The 17,166-nt window shown below is 40.7% G+C and overlaps 1 protein-coding gene and 1 long non-coding RNA gene across 8 annotated transcripts in view; one reads left to right on the top strand and one right to left on the bottom strand.

Annotated features, from left to right (window-relative positions):
- APBA2 (amyloid beta precursor protein binding family A member 2) overlaps positions 1–17,166 on the bottom strand; it is an 84,073-nt gene that overhangs the window by 3,046 nt on the left and 63,861 nt on the right. For 3 of the 4 annotated variants that reach the window (XM_064389145.1, XM_064389143.1, XM_064389146.1), the window contains 6 exons: positions 16,218–16,253; positions 14,575–14,661; positions 9,980–10,165; positions 7,122–7,301; positions 5,918–6,130; positions 5,001–5,120 (listed from right to left, as the gene is read on the bottom strand). In XM_064389145.1, the coding sequence (XP_064245215.1) occupies positions 5,001–5,120; positions 5,918–6,130; positions 7,122–7,301; positions 9,980–10,165; positions 14,575–14,661; positions 16,218–16,253 (822 nt within the window). The remainder of the gene's footprint in view (positions 1–5,000; positions 5,121–5,917; positions 6,131–7,121; positions 7,302–9,979; positions 10,166–14,574; positions 14,662–16,217; positions 16,254–17,166) is intronic. The other variant, XM_064389147.1, reaches the window with a different exon arrangement.
- LOC135280835 (uncharacterized) lies at positions 507–16,407 on the top strand. Of its 4 annotated transcripts, none has more exons than XR_010347654.1 (4): positions 507–824; positions 3,669–4,399; positions 5,813–5,902; positions 16,093–16,407. It is a non-coding gene; the product is annotated as an uncharacterized LOC135280835 (long non-coding RNA). The 4 variants fall into 4 exon arrangements; XR_010347655.1 differs by having other exon boundaries at positions 5,793–5,902; XR_010347652.1 differs by lacking the exon at positions 16,093–16,407 and adding an exon at positions 9,373–9,985.

The following is a 17,166-nucleotide window of genomic DNA, read 5'->3' as shown; positions in this document are numbered from 1 at the left end:
TTCGAGGGAGTTTTTTTCTGAGATTTCTGCTTATTATAATTTTAATTTTCAGTCTCTGACTGGGAACATAAAAATACCTTTCACAGTGATACAGGTTGTAGCCACACAAAAGTGGAGACAGGGAAGAGGGATTTATGCACTGCTGGGACACAACCTCCTGTGCCCTGCAGGAGAGGAGGGAGCTCTGCTGTCCAGGGTCACAGCTTCCCTCTGCACTGTTCACTGTTCACTGCTGGCCACAGGGAGCTCGGGGTGAAGGAGGCAAGTTAGGCCATTCTTCTTTAACTGGCAGCTGAGGTTCCAGTAAAGAACTAGGCACAAATTCTGAATGTTATGACCCCTACAACTGGGTAATAATTCTGTGAGAAGAACTACGTTCAGCAGACACAGTCCCAGCAGACATTGCTACCTAAAGTATTCTGAGGTTGCATAGAGTCAGGCAGAAGAGAAATCTCAATCCAGTGTGGGGTTGAGAATGTTTCCTCCTTAGCAACAGTATCTATGCTGCAAGGGGATCCACCCTGGTGGACTAGACTGCTGTGCATTAGATAGAAATTGCTGGCAAATTATTTCAAATTACTAAATCCATGAATCACACAAGGCAGATAATGTACAGCTCGAATCTCTGGAACTAAGCAGACTTTAGCAGCATTGGGATTTACCTTTTGTTTACTGAGAAAAACCAATTCTTGGAGGAAAAGAAATGAGTGCTGGAGCATCAGCTGATGCCTGTTTCTGCAGTTGCTGTCAATGGTTACAATGATACGCCAAGAATCATTATTTGCTGCAATCTGGTCATTTGTTCAGAGCTAAATACATGTATGGTAAGATGGGCTTGTGCCCCAGTGAGTTTCTTATCTAATTCAGAAGCACAGTATGTGGGGAGAAGGCCAGTCTGGAATGTGTTGAAAGTAAAACATTGTTTATGGCTGACTGGAATCTTTTCCTGTATGGCACTAGAAGCTTCCTTTAAACTCCTCACCACAAATAACAGTGCTATAAAAAAAGAAATCCCTACTCACTTGAAGTTCAGACTGTTTGATGTGAGGAGTGAGAATATAGTGTTATTCTTTGCTTATAAAAGGCTTTTCTCAGCCTTCAGAAAAAAACCCCAAACAAAACCAAAACCAAAACCCCAACACATTCCTCCTGCAGTGAGATTTATCTTCCAGTGGCTGAGTGTTACCTCCTGTAGTCCTTAAAGTATTTCTGGTGGGCTTCAATGCAAAGAAGCACTATCAGACACAGAATTGTGTCTTGAATTTCAGTCACAAACAGTGCACTGTTTTGCAGGTAGTCTACCTTCTAATCACACAGCTCACAAGATAAGCTCTACTACACAGATCTCTTACAGAAAGCTTCTCAATTCAACTCACTGTTAGAATAAGTTTGCTCCTTGTTGTTGGGGAGCAGTAATCAGGAAGGACAAAAAGCAGCATGATGAACCAAAAGAAGCCCTTTAAATATATTTTTCGTGGTGTAAAAGAAAATAGAGAGACAGTACAGCTGAAATAAAAGCTTTTGGAGCAAATGGAAATGTGATCCCTCACCCCACCGGCATAAAGGAAAAGATAATGGCTTGCATATCTATCCAGAGCCCCTTTCACTCTCAAAGCACTTTCAGCACTTTTAATACCATCAGCAAGTTTTTTTCTCTTTAACAGCCCCAGACATAGAAAGTGGTCTCTTCATTCAGGAATCCCTCTCCAGGGGAGGCAGGCAGCTTCCCTTTGTCAGCATTAAGTGTTTTAATGAGGTAGAAAGAGAAGCAGACACAGAGGCTGAGTGGCTCTGCCCAGGCTCCCAGACCCTGCTAAGCCAGAGACAGAACACACAGAGAAAAAAATATTCTGCATTTACAGCACACATTTAGAGACTCCTGTGTTTGCAAGGGCTGACTCAAAGCAGCCTTAAGAGTTTTGTCTCCAGCCAGGGGAGCTATGACGGCTGAAGCTGGCAAGTTTAAACTGAGCAGTATCTCTAAGTAAATATGATTTTATTCAGCCAGGCCTCTTTAACCTGTTGTATTTGTTGAACGTGGCAACAGCTATAATATTAGATAAAGCAAGACACATCTGCTTCTTGTAAGCAAGAGTCTATATTCTATTGACTCTGTAAAGGGGAAGAAGTAAAAAAAAAGGTGTAAACCACACTGGTTGAATCCACTCAGCTGTGACAGGTTTGCAATGCCTTGCACAGCTGCAGCACATCAGATGTGAAACTTCAGTAGCTTCACAATCAGGTTTATTGCAACTGTCCATAGAGTAGCAAAGCATTAGGACAAAATAGCACCAGACAAACTATTCTGTGTAAATGCCTTAACCATAACCTATTAAAATGAGATGTCTCCTCATCTCACTTTTATATTACACAGTTGAAACCCTGTAAATTTTTTGCCAGTTTAAATGACAGTAAACAAAGGAAGAAAGAATAAAATGTTCTGTAAAGTTTCACTGTATTTCTAGATAGCTTATGCTAGGCTAGTGATAGGCTAGATAGGGTTCTCAGAGAAAGTGAGATCTAGACTGAGAAGTGGTGTTTTATCAGCAGTGAGAATATAACTGGTAATAGATTTTTTTCCCAATCAAGAAAAAACAAAGGATCAAATCTAGAAGACAATAATGTGAGACATAAGGAACACATGTATTTAAATAACATAATTTTAAAAGAACTGTAGCATAAGGACTTTCAGAAGGTGGCTGACAGGTCACCTAATGCTCACCTCCCATCACACAACACTCATAGTTGTTAGGCGTGAGTGCACAACATCCTTTTTTCAGCTGCAGCAGTGCAGTGGCTGCATCTGCCTGACACCCTGTGCAGGCAAAGCCAGCTCAGATGGGGCTGCTGTGGCCAGAAGCTGTTCTGTGTGTTTCTGGGCTATTCCCACTACAATGGCTGTGCATCCTGCACAGATGAGATAGGCAGGGTGAAAAGGAAACCCTGCAAAGCTGCTATCAGAGGAGGCACAGAAATCAGTTCCAGCTGCATGGATAATGAGGTAATGGCCTACCAGAAAGAGACATTTAATTATATCTGTTCTGACAAGCCATTTATTTCTTTGCTGTGCTAATGCTGAGCCAACAAAGAATAACAATATTACTTCTGGATCCAGTCATAATTTGTAACAATTGCTGGCAATTACAAAAGTACTTTTAAAGACTAGAGTTTCAAACTACCAGAGAGATATATTTTGCAGTTATATTTTCAAATGTTGAAAGAGATTTTCAGAGGAAAGGATTTTACAGGCCCAGAGGTTTGTCTCCATAGCAGCCTAACAAAAGATGTTACTCTCATCTTTTTGTTCACTGGCTTTCATATTCAAACAGACTTTTCATAAATGAAATGCACTGCAAGGATTTTTTTTCCAATATGAAAAGGATTTTTTTTTTGCTGCATTTGGTGAACTTTACATTTGATGTCATTTGAATGTTGTTCATTTAACTGGAAGGAATGATGATCTGCCAGTGTGGTGACAAATGGCCAGTAGATGGAGGGAGCACACTGTGACAGAAAACAAGCAGAGCCTGCAGAATTTACTAAACTGAGGCTCCAATCGTGCAGGAGATAATTAGCAGGGACAAGATGAATAGATTGTCACACAGACTCCTGTCCGTGTAAGGGTATGGGATGTTCCTAACCCACCTCGGCCTGATTCATTTCCCCAGCCCTGATCCACCCCCACCAAAGCTGTGAATGCACTCCTGAAAACTCGATAATCACACTACAGTGCTGCTTACAGGTATGTAAATGTAAATGTATTCCCTTGTTTGGTCATAGCACCAGTGCAACATACACGATTTACAAAGGCGAGCAATTAGGAATGAGAGCAATTAGGAATGAGGGCACCCTCTGTGAGATCAGGTGAAAGCAGATCCTGGGGAAGGAACCACTTTAGAGTGCGTCCCGCTGGACCAGGGCATGCAGCAGTGTCCTCTGTATGTAATCTCAGGCAGGAACATTTTAAACGTGGTGGAGCAGGAGCTGAGAGATGGCCAGGAGAGCTGCAAAGCCACTCCAGAGCCATCTGTTGGCTGAAGTGCAGGAAGGCTCATGAGCCACATCTTGCAGTTACCTGCTACTCTTCCAGCCCCCAAAGGGTGGCAAACAGAGATCTGACAACTTCAATCAAGGCATTTCACAGGACAGGGGACAGAGCCCACAGCCTTTGTGGTGTGGTTTTCTGTGTGAGCAGCCTGATTATTTTTTTTCCTAGACTTGGAGGAAGAGGAAATGGTGATGATGGTCCTGCACTACAGCCAGTCTCTAATGCTAGTGTCAGCCCCCAGAAGGGCCAGTGACTACCTGGGTTAGTTGTGTGGGGAGTTTGCTTTGGAAAGGTGTCAGAGAACAGCTTGGGAAAGAAGAACTGTGGGAGGAGGACCCTGAGCTGCCTGGGGTAAGTGTTCACTGCCACATTTGTTCCCCTCTTTGCTGCTGCTGTTACAGGGAAGCTGCAGCACACAGAGGAAGGGTACCTGAGCCACAACCTATACAATTGCTTTGTAATGAGAGGTTAGCTTTATAAGAGTTTAGTTTTAATAACAGGAGATCACACACATATTCCCGTGCCTACTACCATGTGATCCACATAAATTATGCACAGCAGAAGAAAAATTAAAAGTCTTAGTGAGTGTGTAATGAAATTTTAAAAAGAGAAACAGAATCAGATCTAAGATTGAAGTGCTATAATTGTAAAAACCTTTTTCAGCATAACGTTTCCTTGCAACTCTGGCACAGTTTTACATGATCAGGCTATTGCACCAAATAATCTGGGCTATAAATCTTGTTGTTTTATTATATACGAAAATCCCTCAGGAATTTCTCCCAGTGTCATCCCATTTGCATTATATTACTCAGAGACTGTAAGGTTTTAATAAACAGTAGAAAAAGGGAGGTCATGCAAGATTCTTTCAGTACTTCCATACGTTTTTTGAAAAAGAAAAGACAAAAAAGTAAAGGGAAAAACCCCAAAACAATCAATGAACACAGAAACTTACAATTCCATTCTGTACACTGAAGCCCAGCTGGTATTTTAAGTCTGGCCGTTTTATGAGGACAGTAGTAACAGGAGGGCAGCTGACAATGTTCAGTTTGACTTGTGTCTGATTCTTGAGTCCCTGTAAGATATTCCAAAAGTCAGTATTTCTGAAATGAATCTTACTGTGCCCTCATCTGTGACTTCCTTATTGCAAGAGCATTTAGCAGCTGATCTGAGAAAGACCAGTGAGAGTTAACAGAAACTGATTGTTAACTTAGAGATACATTTCTCTTATTTATTTTCCAAGAGATTTGGCTCAACAAAACATTAAAATTTTGCCTGTAACTACTACCAAAATTTAAACAAATCTTCCAATAAAAACCAAAACTGACTACTGCTTGCTCTTTCCCAGCCTCTGGCTAATTAATCTCCTGCTTCTGCTGCTCTTGGTAAATCTGCAGAGACATTGGATTTAGTCTCCATGACTAAAGATAATGCGTTCTGGGATTCCATCATGTCTGCAGATTCTTCATCTGCTCACTTGATCCGTCCTGCAATCTTCCAACCTCCGTCCATTTTATCTGCATGGAACCCAAAAATGCACAGGAGATTGTAATCGTCATATTTTGTGCTGGAGGCTGTGAGGAAGCTTAAAACTTGAAGACAGCTGAGTAACTTAATTTAGAAAAGTTTTACAGACCTGGCCTCATTTGTTATAGCCCAGTAACAAAACTGCAGTCATGTTCTCCAGCCCTAAATTTCTGTGCATTATCACTCCTGAATCTCTAATTCTGATTTTTGTTCATGACAGATTACTGGGTTTTTTTGCAGTGATATGAAAAATTTTATCTGCTGGAAATCTACAGGATCACTTGTCAGAAGATTGCACCTCTCTTGGCCTACGATCTACAGCACAGAGTTGTAAGTTTGGGGTACCTTTATGATCCCTTGACATGTTGCAAGAGGTAGACCAACTAAACTGGTGCCATTAATGGACATAATTTGGTCTCCAATGCTCAGTTTTCCTGAACGTGCTGCAGGGCCTCCATTCATCATGTTGGCCAGGATAACGGTGGGTAGAATGGATCCCCATCCAGATTCCACAATCACCACCCCAAGAATTTCTCCTTTCTGTTTTTCTAGCTGGAGCTGCAATTAAAAAAGAATAACATCTACAAATCACAAACCAAATTCTGTTCTTTGCCATTAGGTGGTAGCATGACTTCGATGTGAACTGTGGAACACACAGCTCTTTGTTTTCAGGGGCATCCTCCACTTGTTTGTTGAAGGTCAGAGAGGTTTAATAAGCAAAGCACTAACACATGGTTAACTCTGTAGGAAGTGGTGGAACTGGATGCCAAGGGAATGAATGCTAAGGAAGTTTCTGTCCATGGAACCTGGCAGCCAGAGGGGGAGGCTCTAACATTTTGTGGCTAAGGCAGTGCCTGCAAGCCAGGCTTTGTTCAGCTCCACTCCTACCAGTACTGCTTGATCTCAGGGCTTGTTTGTCCTTTTTTTCAGACAAGGATCTCATGATGATGATGATGATGATGATTATTATTTTGTTAATTATTGAATATACTCATGCCTAGCATGTTCATGTAAGATCCCTGATGTACCACAAATGGTGCCTTCTCCTGAACTGTCAGTAACCACAGCACAGCTAACACCTATGAAGTGGAGCAAGAGTTGAAGTAGAGAACATACTTTTGAAGCAAATACAGGGAATTATTTTCTCTCAAATGTGGAAGGACAGGGAATGCTGATGGCCAGCTGACTTCTGCTGAGGTTATCTATTGCAGAAAACCACACCTCTCTCAGCTTTTCCTGTGTCAGTACTTAGGTGAAATACAAAATCACCTTACACTGTGTACTGTGAATAGCACAGAGCTTACCTAGCTCAGATGTGAGTGTACTTTATTACTGTTCCGATCAATGGAAACAGAAAGACCCTGAACATGAAAACAAGAAATCCTAATAACCCATATAGGTGGTTTTAGTACACAGGACTGATGAAGGACACATATTGAAATTGTAATATTATCCTTATAAATGCCAAAAAATATTTCTGAGAATATTTCTTTTACTCTGAAAAAAAAATAATGGATCAATCTGAAATGAAAATCCAAAACTAGCTTACCTCTTTGCAGTTTTCTGAATTGGAGAAGTGTATAAGATCATCATTGTACATCTCTTGGGTATTGATGATGTCACTGTATTCTTTCTGACTGAGGTCCTCTGGGTTAATTCCATTGGCTCTTAAAAATTCTTGGTAAGCCACACTGAAAGCCTGACCAATTGACTGAGCTATGAGCTGTGCCTAAAATGTAGAAAAAAGCAGTTCAGAGAAAGGACAGATCAACAGTTTAGCAATGAAATCATGAGAAACCAGGAGAGAGATTGGATTTTAAGACAGAATCAAAATAAGTTTCTGCATTATCCTGGATATAAAGTCACTTTAAGGTCTGCTGTACAGAAAGAACCCATTAGATCCAAAATCAAATTGCAAACTCCATTAGAATGCCCTGCTGCTCTCCCCTCCTCAGTGCACTGCAGCAGCAAGCAGCCATGTGCTGCTCATGTACCCGTTCCAGTGACCTCTGGAGAGTGCTGGCCCCAGCCCAGCAGGGAGCAGAGCTGCTGGAAGAGTGCACGAGCCCTGCCCCTGAACACAGCCTGCCTGCAGGGTGAGCACAGGAGGGATGCTCTGCTTGCACATGCCTGCACAGCCCTGTGTGCACTGATGATTCTGGTGGTGGTGTCACCTGCTGCTCCTCCACCCTGGCTTTCCAGGACTGAAAACACTGCTTCAGCACAGCCATCTGCTCCACTGGTACTGCCACCATGCCTGTCCCACATTCCCAGCAAACCAGGAACACCCCTGCTTACCCACTGCACATCTAGGACAGCTATTCCCATTAACACCAGCAATGTCAGGGATCATTTCAGGAGTGCAGCCAGAGCCACCATTAAATCTTGCTGATGTTGAGAACACCCATTCAAAAGCCCCTGACTTTCTTAAATGTTGGAGCACTTATCTGCACATTCCACTAGATGGCAAGGGAACACAGAGAAACAGAGATCAGTAAAAGGAATGTAGTCACTTTTTCTACATTTGAATTATTTTTTCCTTACTCTGGGATTACTGCAGCTCATAGGAGAATGGCATGTTGAGTTTTGTATATTTGTGGGTCACCACCTGTGGGGTCATTGGGGCATATGAGTAACTCCTGATGATATAAGACATTAATTGCATCTTACACACCCTAAAATATTACTAATCAAACCTGTATTCTGGAAATGCAACACAGATTCTTAGACAGTACATTTTAAATGCATGGCGTTTTCTGGACATTGTAAGTCTGTATCTTCTTATAATCTACTGATCAAGTGTTTTCTTTGATGCTAAAAGGTTGTTTCTGTATTTCATATGTGCTGCTGTACACAAAAGCACAATCTGCTTGACTGGAAATGACTTTAGAAAATCAAGGCCATCAGTCACAAACTGTTTCTTCATATTTTAAAGCATGTTTTCAAGTCTTCTCTCCATACCAAGAGGTTTGTACAGAATCACACAAAATGCTGAGTTGAAAGGGACCCATCAGGATCATCAAGTCCAGCTCCTGGCCCTCCACAGGACACCCCCAAAATTCCACCCTGTGCAGCTGAGAGCATTGTCCAAACACTTCTTGAGCTGGGTCAGGCTTGCTGCTATGACCACTGCCCTGGCAGTTTGGTAGTACAGAAGTCACTCAGGACATTTTCATATCATTCCATTATTAAAGTTCATCACTCATTACTGAGTCCTTCTGATCTCCATTGCCACTGCTTTCTCTGAAGTTCATCCTCTGCTTTTGCCTTCATTCTGCATTTCCCAAGGCAAACATCTCTAGATGTCATGTTCTATTGCTGCCAGTAACAGCCAGTTCTTACATCTTTATTTCATCTCAATCTCTGAGGTCTTATGAATGTTTATGAAAGCATTATGCACAACTTAGAGATAATGTAATTAAATTGCTTGAAAAGGTCACCCAAGCAAAGCTGTGACAGAGCTGAGCTAACTGGGTCTCAGAACAACCCCAGCCTAGCACTCTAACCTTTAGACAACGCCATTTCTCCTTCATAGGCTTAATTGCATTAAAATAATAAAAATTGATTGCTTAGCTCAAAATATATGCAACCTCTGAGTTATGACTGTCTGACCCAAAGAACTCCATTATTTTTTAATTGGTATTATATCTAAATATATACCTAGAAATATCTGTAGCTGTTCTATAATAACAGTAATGAAAAATACTCGGTACTGCCTCTTACTGTCAAGTTAGAAACAGACAACAAATTTTGCTTTTTCTGTTTTACTGGATTGGTATATTTTTCCATAAATGTTTTAGGTTGAAATCCCTTCTCTGCCACTTCAGACAGCAGTACCTAATTCACTACAATCCCAAACCTGGATAAACAACAGCAGTAAAGCAAGGTTATCTTCTTTCATCACAAGAGGTATGGGGTGGCACACCAGCACTTTTCACAACAGTGAAACAGGATGTACAGCAGAGATGGACAGAACTCTACGATTCTATATAAAAATTCTACTTCGTAATCTTTGCTAGGGATGAAAAAAGAGAACTGAAAAATAAACAGCTGAATGGGTTGCTAACCACCAAAGGATCAAGTAGCAAATTTGAGAGTACATACAACTACAGGTCAGTAGCCTCAGGGAGCCAGGACTGGGTAGAGGGCAGCCTTGTGCAGCCCTGCCAAGGCAGGAGAAGCAACTTGGCTTCAGTTAAGAAGAGGTCCAGAATGGTTCCACCTCATTCCAAGTGCCTGGAGGCACATATGTGTCATTTTGTGCCAGCCCACTGGACTAAAGGATATAATCCAGGATGAATGATCAGTTTGATATCCCACAGGTTAATTTTGCCCATGAATGGCCATTGCCTTCAGAGCTCTCTCCATGACCTGTGTTGTTTAACTAAATGGATCCCCTTTACTTACATCCTCTGATTCAAAGACGTGGCAGATCATTTTGTACTGCTTCTTGCCCTCCTGGGCCCCAGGAGTGGTTTCAATGCAGTCCTGGGAGGCGGATCTGGGCATGCGGCGCCGCGCCATCAGCACCACGATGTTGCCGATGTCGGCGATGTAGGAGATGGTGCGCAGCGCGTGGTCCATCATTGTTTCCTGCACACAGCAAGGACAAACAAAGCAGTTCTCCATGCCTGCTGCTCTCCTGCAAACACTGCATCTGCCCTCTCCTTGACAGCCTGCTGCTTGAGAAATACAAAAGCTACAGAAGCCCTTCCTATGGGCCCAGGCCGGATATTCCCTCTGCAGTCGAAGGGAAGCAGAGCAGCTCTCCAAGACATTGGATTCAATAGAAGTGTTGCCTGAGCAAATACAGCATGGTTGCTACTGGAAAACAAGAATGAAGAGCTATGCTACTGTTTTACATTTATTTTCATGCTGTTGGAAAGTGACGTTATTTCTTTACATATTTTGCTGTTGTTAGGATGAACCGTAATTAAGGAAATAGAAAGGGCACATCTGAAATCTGCTTCTGGCTGGGGTCACTGATCAGCTTGGAGAGTTTTTCCAGGTTTTTTCTATTGCTCAAACTAGAAACAACCAGAAGCATAATAGTTGTACTGATCAAACTAGTTGAGGATGTGTCCTGACCATCCCTGTCCCTCATCCTGAACAGCTAAAAGCATCCACAACTTTCCATATTAACTGGAACAAAAAACCAAACAAGTGGTACAAGGTAATTCACAATTTTAATAATTTATATAAGCAGCAGCATTCTTTATGTAAACAGCTTGGCACTAGTTTAGCATTAGTTGAACAATTTTCTAAGGCCTAAGGAAGAAGGATTGTTCTTCAAGTCAACAAAAGTAATTGTTTTAATAATTTCAGTACCATTTAACTTGACAGACAAAACTACAAATTATCATTGTTTCTTAGAACCACTTGTCTTGCTGAAGATAATCACTACCCATAAAGTTATTGTAATGATTCTTCTCAGGCTTGAAATAATGCTTATCCCTAACCTAGGAAAAGTAATGATGGTTAGGAGGTGGTCTGGGGAGTGTCTAAGGGCTGCAGGGGCTCAGGAGGATTTACAGCACTTCTGTCAGAATGGAGAAATGTTTTATAATGGACATGTCTCAGCAGGATGCTGGGAGCTCTGCAGAGATAAGAGATAATTGGTTTTCAGCAGTGTGCACCAAGTATTGTGTAAGGGTGTAATCATACATGCAGTGTGCACAGGAGTGAATGCATTGGGGAAATGAAGGCATTTCATCTCACCTGCCAAGAAAGCCTTTCTGCCCATATCATCACACAGAGGTTACTTAAATGGTTTGAGTTTTTTTATTTTCCCTTTCTAGGGGTGAAAGCAATCATTCCTCCATCCCTCCCACATTTTTCCTGTTAAGAGTAAGGCAAATACTATCTAGTGACTGTAAACATGGGTTTATTTTTGACTTACTTGTGACTTGACTTTTTCCTTTGTCTCTCCATATTCCATTGTACTCAATTTTCCATTTCCATTAGCAATATCTCTTTTTCACCCCTCTCCTTTATTACTTTTCCATAAATCCCTCCATCTCTGCCTATTTGCCTCTCTGTCCTTTCCTTTATCCCTTTTTGAGTCCCATCCATTCCATCCTTGTTGTCCTTATATTTATCCTTAGAAATTCAGCCTCTCTCATGCTTTTCTGAAGCCATTGTTCTCTTCTCCTGTCTACACTGCCCTTTCTCATATTCTCCCTTCTTTCCCATGGCATTCTTTCAGAATCTTGTTTGTTGCTTCTCTTTAAACCCAAAGAACAGCTGAAGGAAAAAAGCTCAGCATTCCTCCAAGCTTTAAAGTGCTGTAGTCCTGTGGGAGTGTGAATACAGCCTAATGAGTCAGGCGATTTTGTGGAGTTGATCATGCACCAGAGGCTTTGCACAAACACATTTGTGAGCTCTACATCTTTATTTTTCTTTCTTCATTTCCCCAATTGCTCCACTCCCAGCTTCTCCTCACTGACTGAGCAAGAAGCTGGGAGAAGCTGCTGTGGCTTCTGTGGGTTTGGGGCACTGAATGCAACCCCACAAAGCTGTGGCAAAGGAACAATTCCTGTCCTATCAACAAGGCTGCTCCTGCTTCATCCCTACTAAGCAGGTGCTCGATGGCTGAATGTATTCAGCAACTAAATGCATAAGCACCCAGGAAGAGGCAGGGGTGCCATTTCCTAGTGCTCTTCAGGGCAACAGAATCACCACTGCTGGCTCTCTTCCAGCTTGGGAATGCACCTGACTGGTGCTGCTCAGCACTTTGAACCTTGCTGCACATCATTTTCTGAATGGGATTGTTACATTTTCATTCAGCTGTTGCCTCACGTGAGCTATACAACACTACAGATGGATTAAAACACATGGCATACTGCAGAAACAGGGTTTATGTAATTGATAAAGCCATGAAAGTACAGATTGTCTCTGCCAGCTGCCACCCCAGCTGAAATAGACCCATGGTAATTATACCAGCCAGGAACTTCACTAGCACTGGGAAGTGTTACCAAGCCAAAACGCTAAAAAGTCATGGGAATAATTCTGTTATAGCTCTCTGAAAGACACACTGTAAAAAAAAAAACAAAAAACCAACCAAACAAAAACAAACCGACAAACAAAAAACATAACCAAGGCAAACACTAAAGAGCTTGGAATTAGAACAATTTCCACTACTACTATTTTCATCTGGCTGATTAGCTCAGACATTAGGCACCACTCATGATGGAGCATTGCATTTTATATCACTACAAATCCCAGGGGATCAGAAGACTGAGATGTCAGTTCCTTTGACAGTGTTTGTGGGCTACTTCAAAGGACCTTTCCTTTTTATTTTTGAAAACATTGGTCTTCAGCTGAAATGCTGAACTATTTGAAGAAGTGACTTCCACTAAGACTAATCCTTACTCAACAAAGACACTGTACCTGGTAACTGCCACACATTCCAGCTATAAAATGTGCTGTTCATTTATCAGTAACTGTCTGTAGTCATCTTTGCACTGATAATTATGAGCATGTTATTTCTGCTAATGCAAAAAGTAGTTATCAGCTTTGATAATATAATCTCTGGATGATGCATGTTTACCATGAGGTCAAGAAAAGGCTGAGCCACAGCTGACAGTGGTATTGCTTATGGTGGATAAAGTGCAGTTCCAGGATGATTTATGGGTGGCAGGTTGTAAATATTGCTGCCCATGTTAGATGGACTATTCCACTCATCTAGCTCATCTCATGGGAGTTCTAGTGGCATGCTAAGGACATGTGCTTATATTAAAAGAAAAATAATCAATTTCCTGGAGATACTGTCATTACCCTCACATTAAAGGATAGTAATGCTCTCCTAAATTTCAGGAAGAAGAAGGTGCTTCATAGTTTCCATTGTCAGAAAACCAATTATAATTAAAACCAAACCCCTAAATTTAGAGTGCTGTATTTATCTTTGTTGAAGTGTCTCCTGTAGTTTCAGCTCATTTCTTCTTTAGCCATATTTCTGAACTCTCATCTGATACACCAAGTTACAAGTTCAATAACCATCTTGTCTTTCTATTTTCCAATTTGTTTATGAAAATACTGAACAGTACTACATTAGAGAAACATGCTTGCAGATCTCACTCTGCCCTTTTTCTCTTTACATTGCCACATAATATATCAGACATAACTACACTCTGAAATTTTTATAAGCCTACTTCTATCTCTAGACATATATCTAGATCATATAATCTTGAAAATATTATATGATATTAAAGCCTTATTTAAGTAAAGAGATGGCATGTGCTGCTTCTGTGCCATGGACCAATATATGCCCTAAACAAAAGAAAACTTGACTTGACATGATTTACTTCTGACAAAACATTGGTAAAATTGCCCTTTTCAATGCCTCTCATAAGAATGAAAATTTGAAGACTTCCTGTAAGTATGATCAAAGTTATGAGATCTTGTGAGATTATTAAATATTGGGATCCATGTATAAATTATATGTATTTGGTTGTAAATTCCTCAAAACCTCCTTTTTATGAAGACCACCTCTTGTTGAATATACAAGCATTCCTAGAAGATGAGGCTGATCATTGCTGTGGTGTCCAAATGCTGCTTTTATCTGAATAATTAATAATTTACCTTAGGCAAGAGGATGGTGGCTCAGATGTGATTTGTGGAAAAAAATTGAGATTAGATGTTACAAACGGCAAGTTATGAATGGCTTTGTCAAAACAGCAAATTACTTCCCTGTTGGACTCTAAATCTGGCTTCTGAAGCTGTTCCAGAGGAGTGGTGTACATGCATTCTGAAAAGCTTTTGAATCTTTTTTTGAATTGAGTTGAATTATAGCTCAATTATAGCAACATCCAGACATCTTCCAACACATCAAATAAGCAAAACAGGTGCCAGTCTTACTATGTTGGCAAGTGTTAGAACAATAGGAACTCTTTCTGAATACTCTGAATACCTGAATTTATCAAGGTTCAATAAAGTGTCCTACTAATTGCATAAGAGCACAGTCTAACTCAACATTATTCTCCAAGAGTTTAAATCTAACTTACCTGTGTGTCTGCATTTAGAACTTTGATTCTCTGCGTGGAGATGAACAGATCCACTTCAGTCAAGGCCTGGGAATCTCCCTCTGAGGTCTAAAAGACAGATGATGTTTTACAAGGGAATTTTTAATTTTCAGAATGACAAATTCACTGACTGCTTCAAGCATAATGTGATGTGAGACAACTGCACTTTAAACCATACAGAGCTGGCTATTCAAAGGTGTTTCTCAAGACATGCAAAGAGTACATTTATTGCATAGACATTGAAGCCTACTCTGATCTTCTGGCTAAGAGGGAATTTTTGGAGCCTGTTGGATTGACAGCTCAAGTATTAAAATTCTCTATTTATAGCCAAAACAGGCAAAAAAGTATGGCTGGTTTTTCCTCACTTTCTCACTGATGCACTTCAATACTTGAGGCACCAGACTTGAGAAAGTAGGAGAACTGAGAAGGTGACTTAGTTCCCATCAGCTGCTTAGCCCTTGCCACCTTCAGTGAGCTCACCAAAAAAAGTGAAAACTGATGCTCAGTACTGTGGTGGGGTTTAGGACTTTTTTTTTTTAGCCTTTTGGGTTTTTCCTGGAAAATAAAGAACCCAACACTGAACTAATGTTTCTCTGATATCACAGAAGGGCTTTCAGACCACAGATTCTTCTGAGCACTGCTCACTAGGGAAACACTTCCATACCCCACCAGAGGGCATGGTCACAGGGCAAGAGGGATTACAATGCAATGCCACACTCCAGTGTCAGTCCTGGCTCTGTCCTCTTGAGGAAACAGGAGAAGAGGTGGCAAAGCAGCTGCTACCTCTCACTGAAGCACTGTCCAAGAGCTTCCTAAATTCTCGGGTCCAGCAGGAACATATGGATTCTTCCAGGCTGCTTGGGCACAGGGACCACTGCAGCTGGTATTGGGCAGCACCCATGGCAGTGGCCTCAGAGTAAAATGGCCACAGATTGTCTCAGCCTGGGCTAAAGGTAGGCACCAGTCTCCAGGTCAGACACTGGCTCATGATGAGAATTATGCATTTGCTAATCCTTTTTGGAGTTATAAAGGCTTAGCTATGCCTATAATTCATTTAGATTAATTTTATTCCAATTGTCTTTCAGCAAAACACAAAGCAAGAACATACTTTGGCAGACACTACTTGTATTGCTTCCATCCTTATGATGATATTTTTGTCATCTGTATTCAGTTATCTGAAGTATTGTTTTTAACTGAGTGCAATGTTTCCTGTATGAATTGTTCCAGCTACTATGTGGTGAATTTATTTTGGTTTTAAATATCAACAGTAATTTAATAAATATACAGTAATCACAGGCAGAGGAAGTACGTGTTACTGCTTTGGTTAGCAAAATCAAAATAAGCATTACATTCAAAAACATCTCCCAGATAACAATGGCTGTACATCTGGAGTAAACAAATCACAGGTATTCAACAGGAGAAGGGCAGCAGACAGGCACTCCAGCAAATGAACAATGAAGAAAATGAGTTCATTTTATTCCATTCACTATTCTACTGCAGACCAAAGAAGAAACCAAAATGACAACTTTTTGAGGATCTGTAATGAAAGACATGACACTCCATGGAAAACAAGGACAACAAAAATGTAAGTAAACATTAGCATTCAAGAAAAACAGTTTACACACCGCTTTTTTCTTGATTTTAGCCGCCTTTTGCATCCTCTGAGGAGTAGCATAAAAAAAAAAGAATGCAGACAGATGTACACAAAGGGAAAGAGAAAACACAGTGTGGGAAGTCAGGGAAACTTTGACTGTGAATCCAGACTGCTGAAAATTAAAAAACTGGGAGCACTGGGGGAATGATGTGCAAGAGAGAAAGATTTGTTTATATCTTATGCAGTTCTCAAGCATAATTGGATTTCATGGCATTGTGCACATTCACAATTGATTACAAAAGAATTGGTACCAAAGTGTTCTCTGTTATCAGCTGCTCCCAACACTTATGCTGCCAGATTTACAGCAGTCAAAAATGGCAGCATATGCATCTTAAACCCAAGGTTTTGTCTCCATGTTGATCACACATCTACATGTAACTCTTGAACAAAATACAGCTCAAGCCCCCTGCCATGACTGTCTAGAGTAGTCAGGTACCCCTGACAGATTGGGGTTGGTATTAATACATACAGCAGTTTTTAGGGGGTTAATTGCAATCAACAATTACTTACTGTAGCTTGAGATAGATATCACAATATGCTAAATAGAAACAGAAAGGTTTGGAAAGTTTAAGGAACTGGACCTTTCTTGCATTCCACTTCTTTCTAAATGCTAAATCAATCATCAGTCATGACAATCTCTTGTAAGTGGCCTTTCCAAATTTGTTTCCTTCAAAACCATGCAAATTTTAGCAATTAAATACTTCATTGACTATGCACATACTTTTTCTCCTAGCATTTAAATCTGCCTCTAACAGTGTGTTTATTCAGATGAGATATTTACAGCACAGGTAAAATAACTTCTAAAATAAAAATCTACTACTTAGGTTCTTAACCAAAATACTATTTTCTTTACACAGCTGTATGAAGCAGTCTATGATACATTATTCACAAAGAAGAAATTGTTCACTGTAAATAATATC

Source organism: Passer domesticus, chromosome 14 (assembly GCF_036417665.1).
Source record: "Passer domesticus isolate bPasDom1 chromosome 14, bPasDom1.hap1, whole genome shotgun sequence".
NCBI lineage: Eukaryota > Metazoa > Chordata > Aves > Passeriformes > Passeridae > Passer > Passer domesticus.
This window is presented reverse-complemented; position numbering and strand designations above follow the sequence as displayed.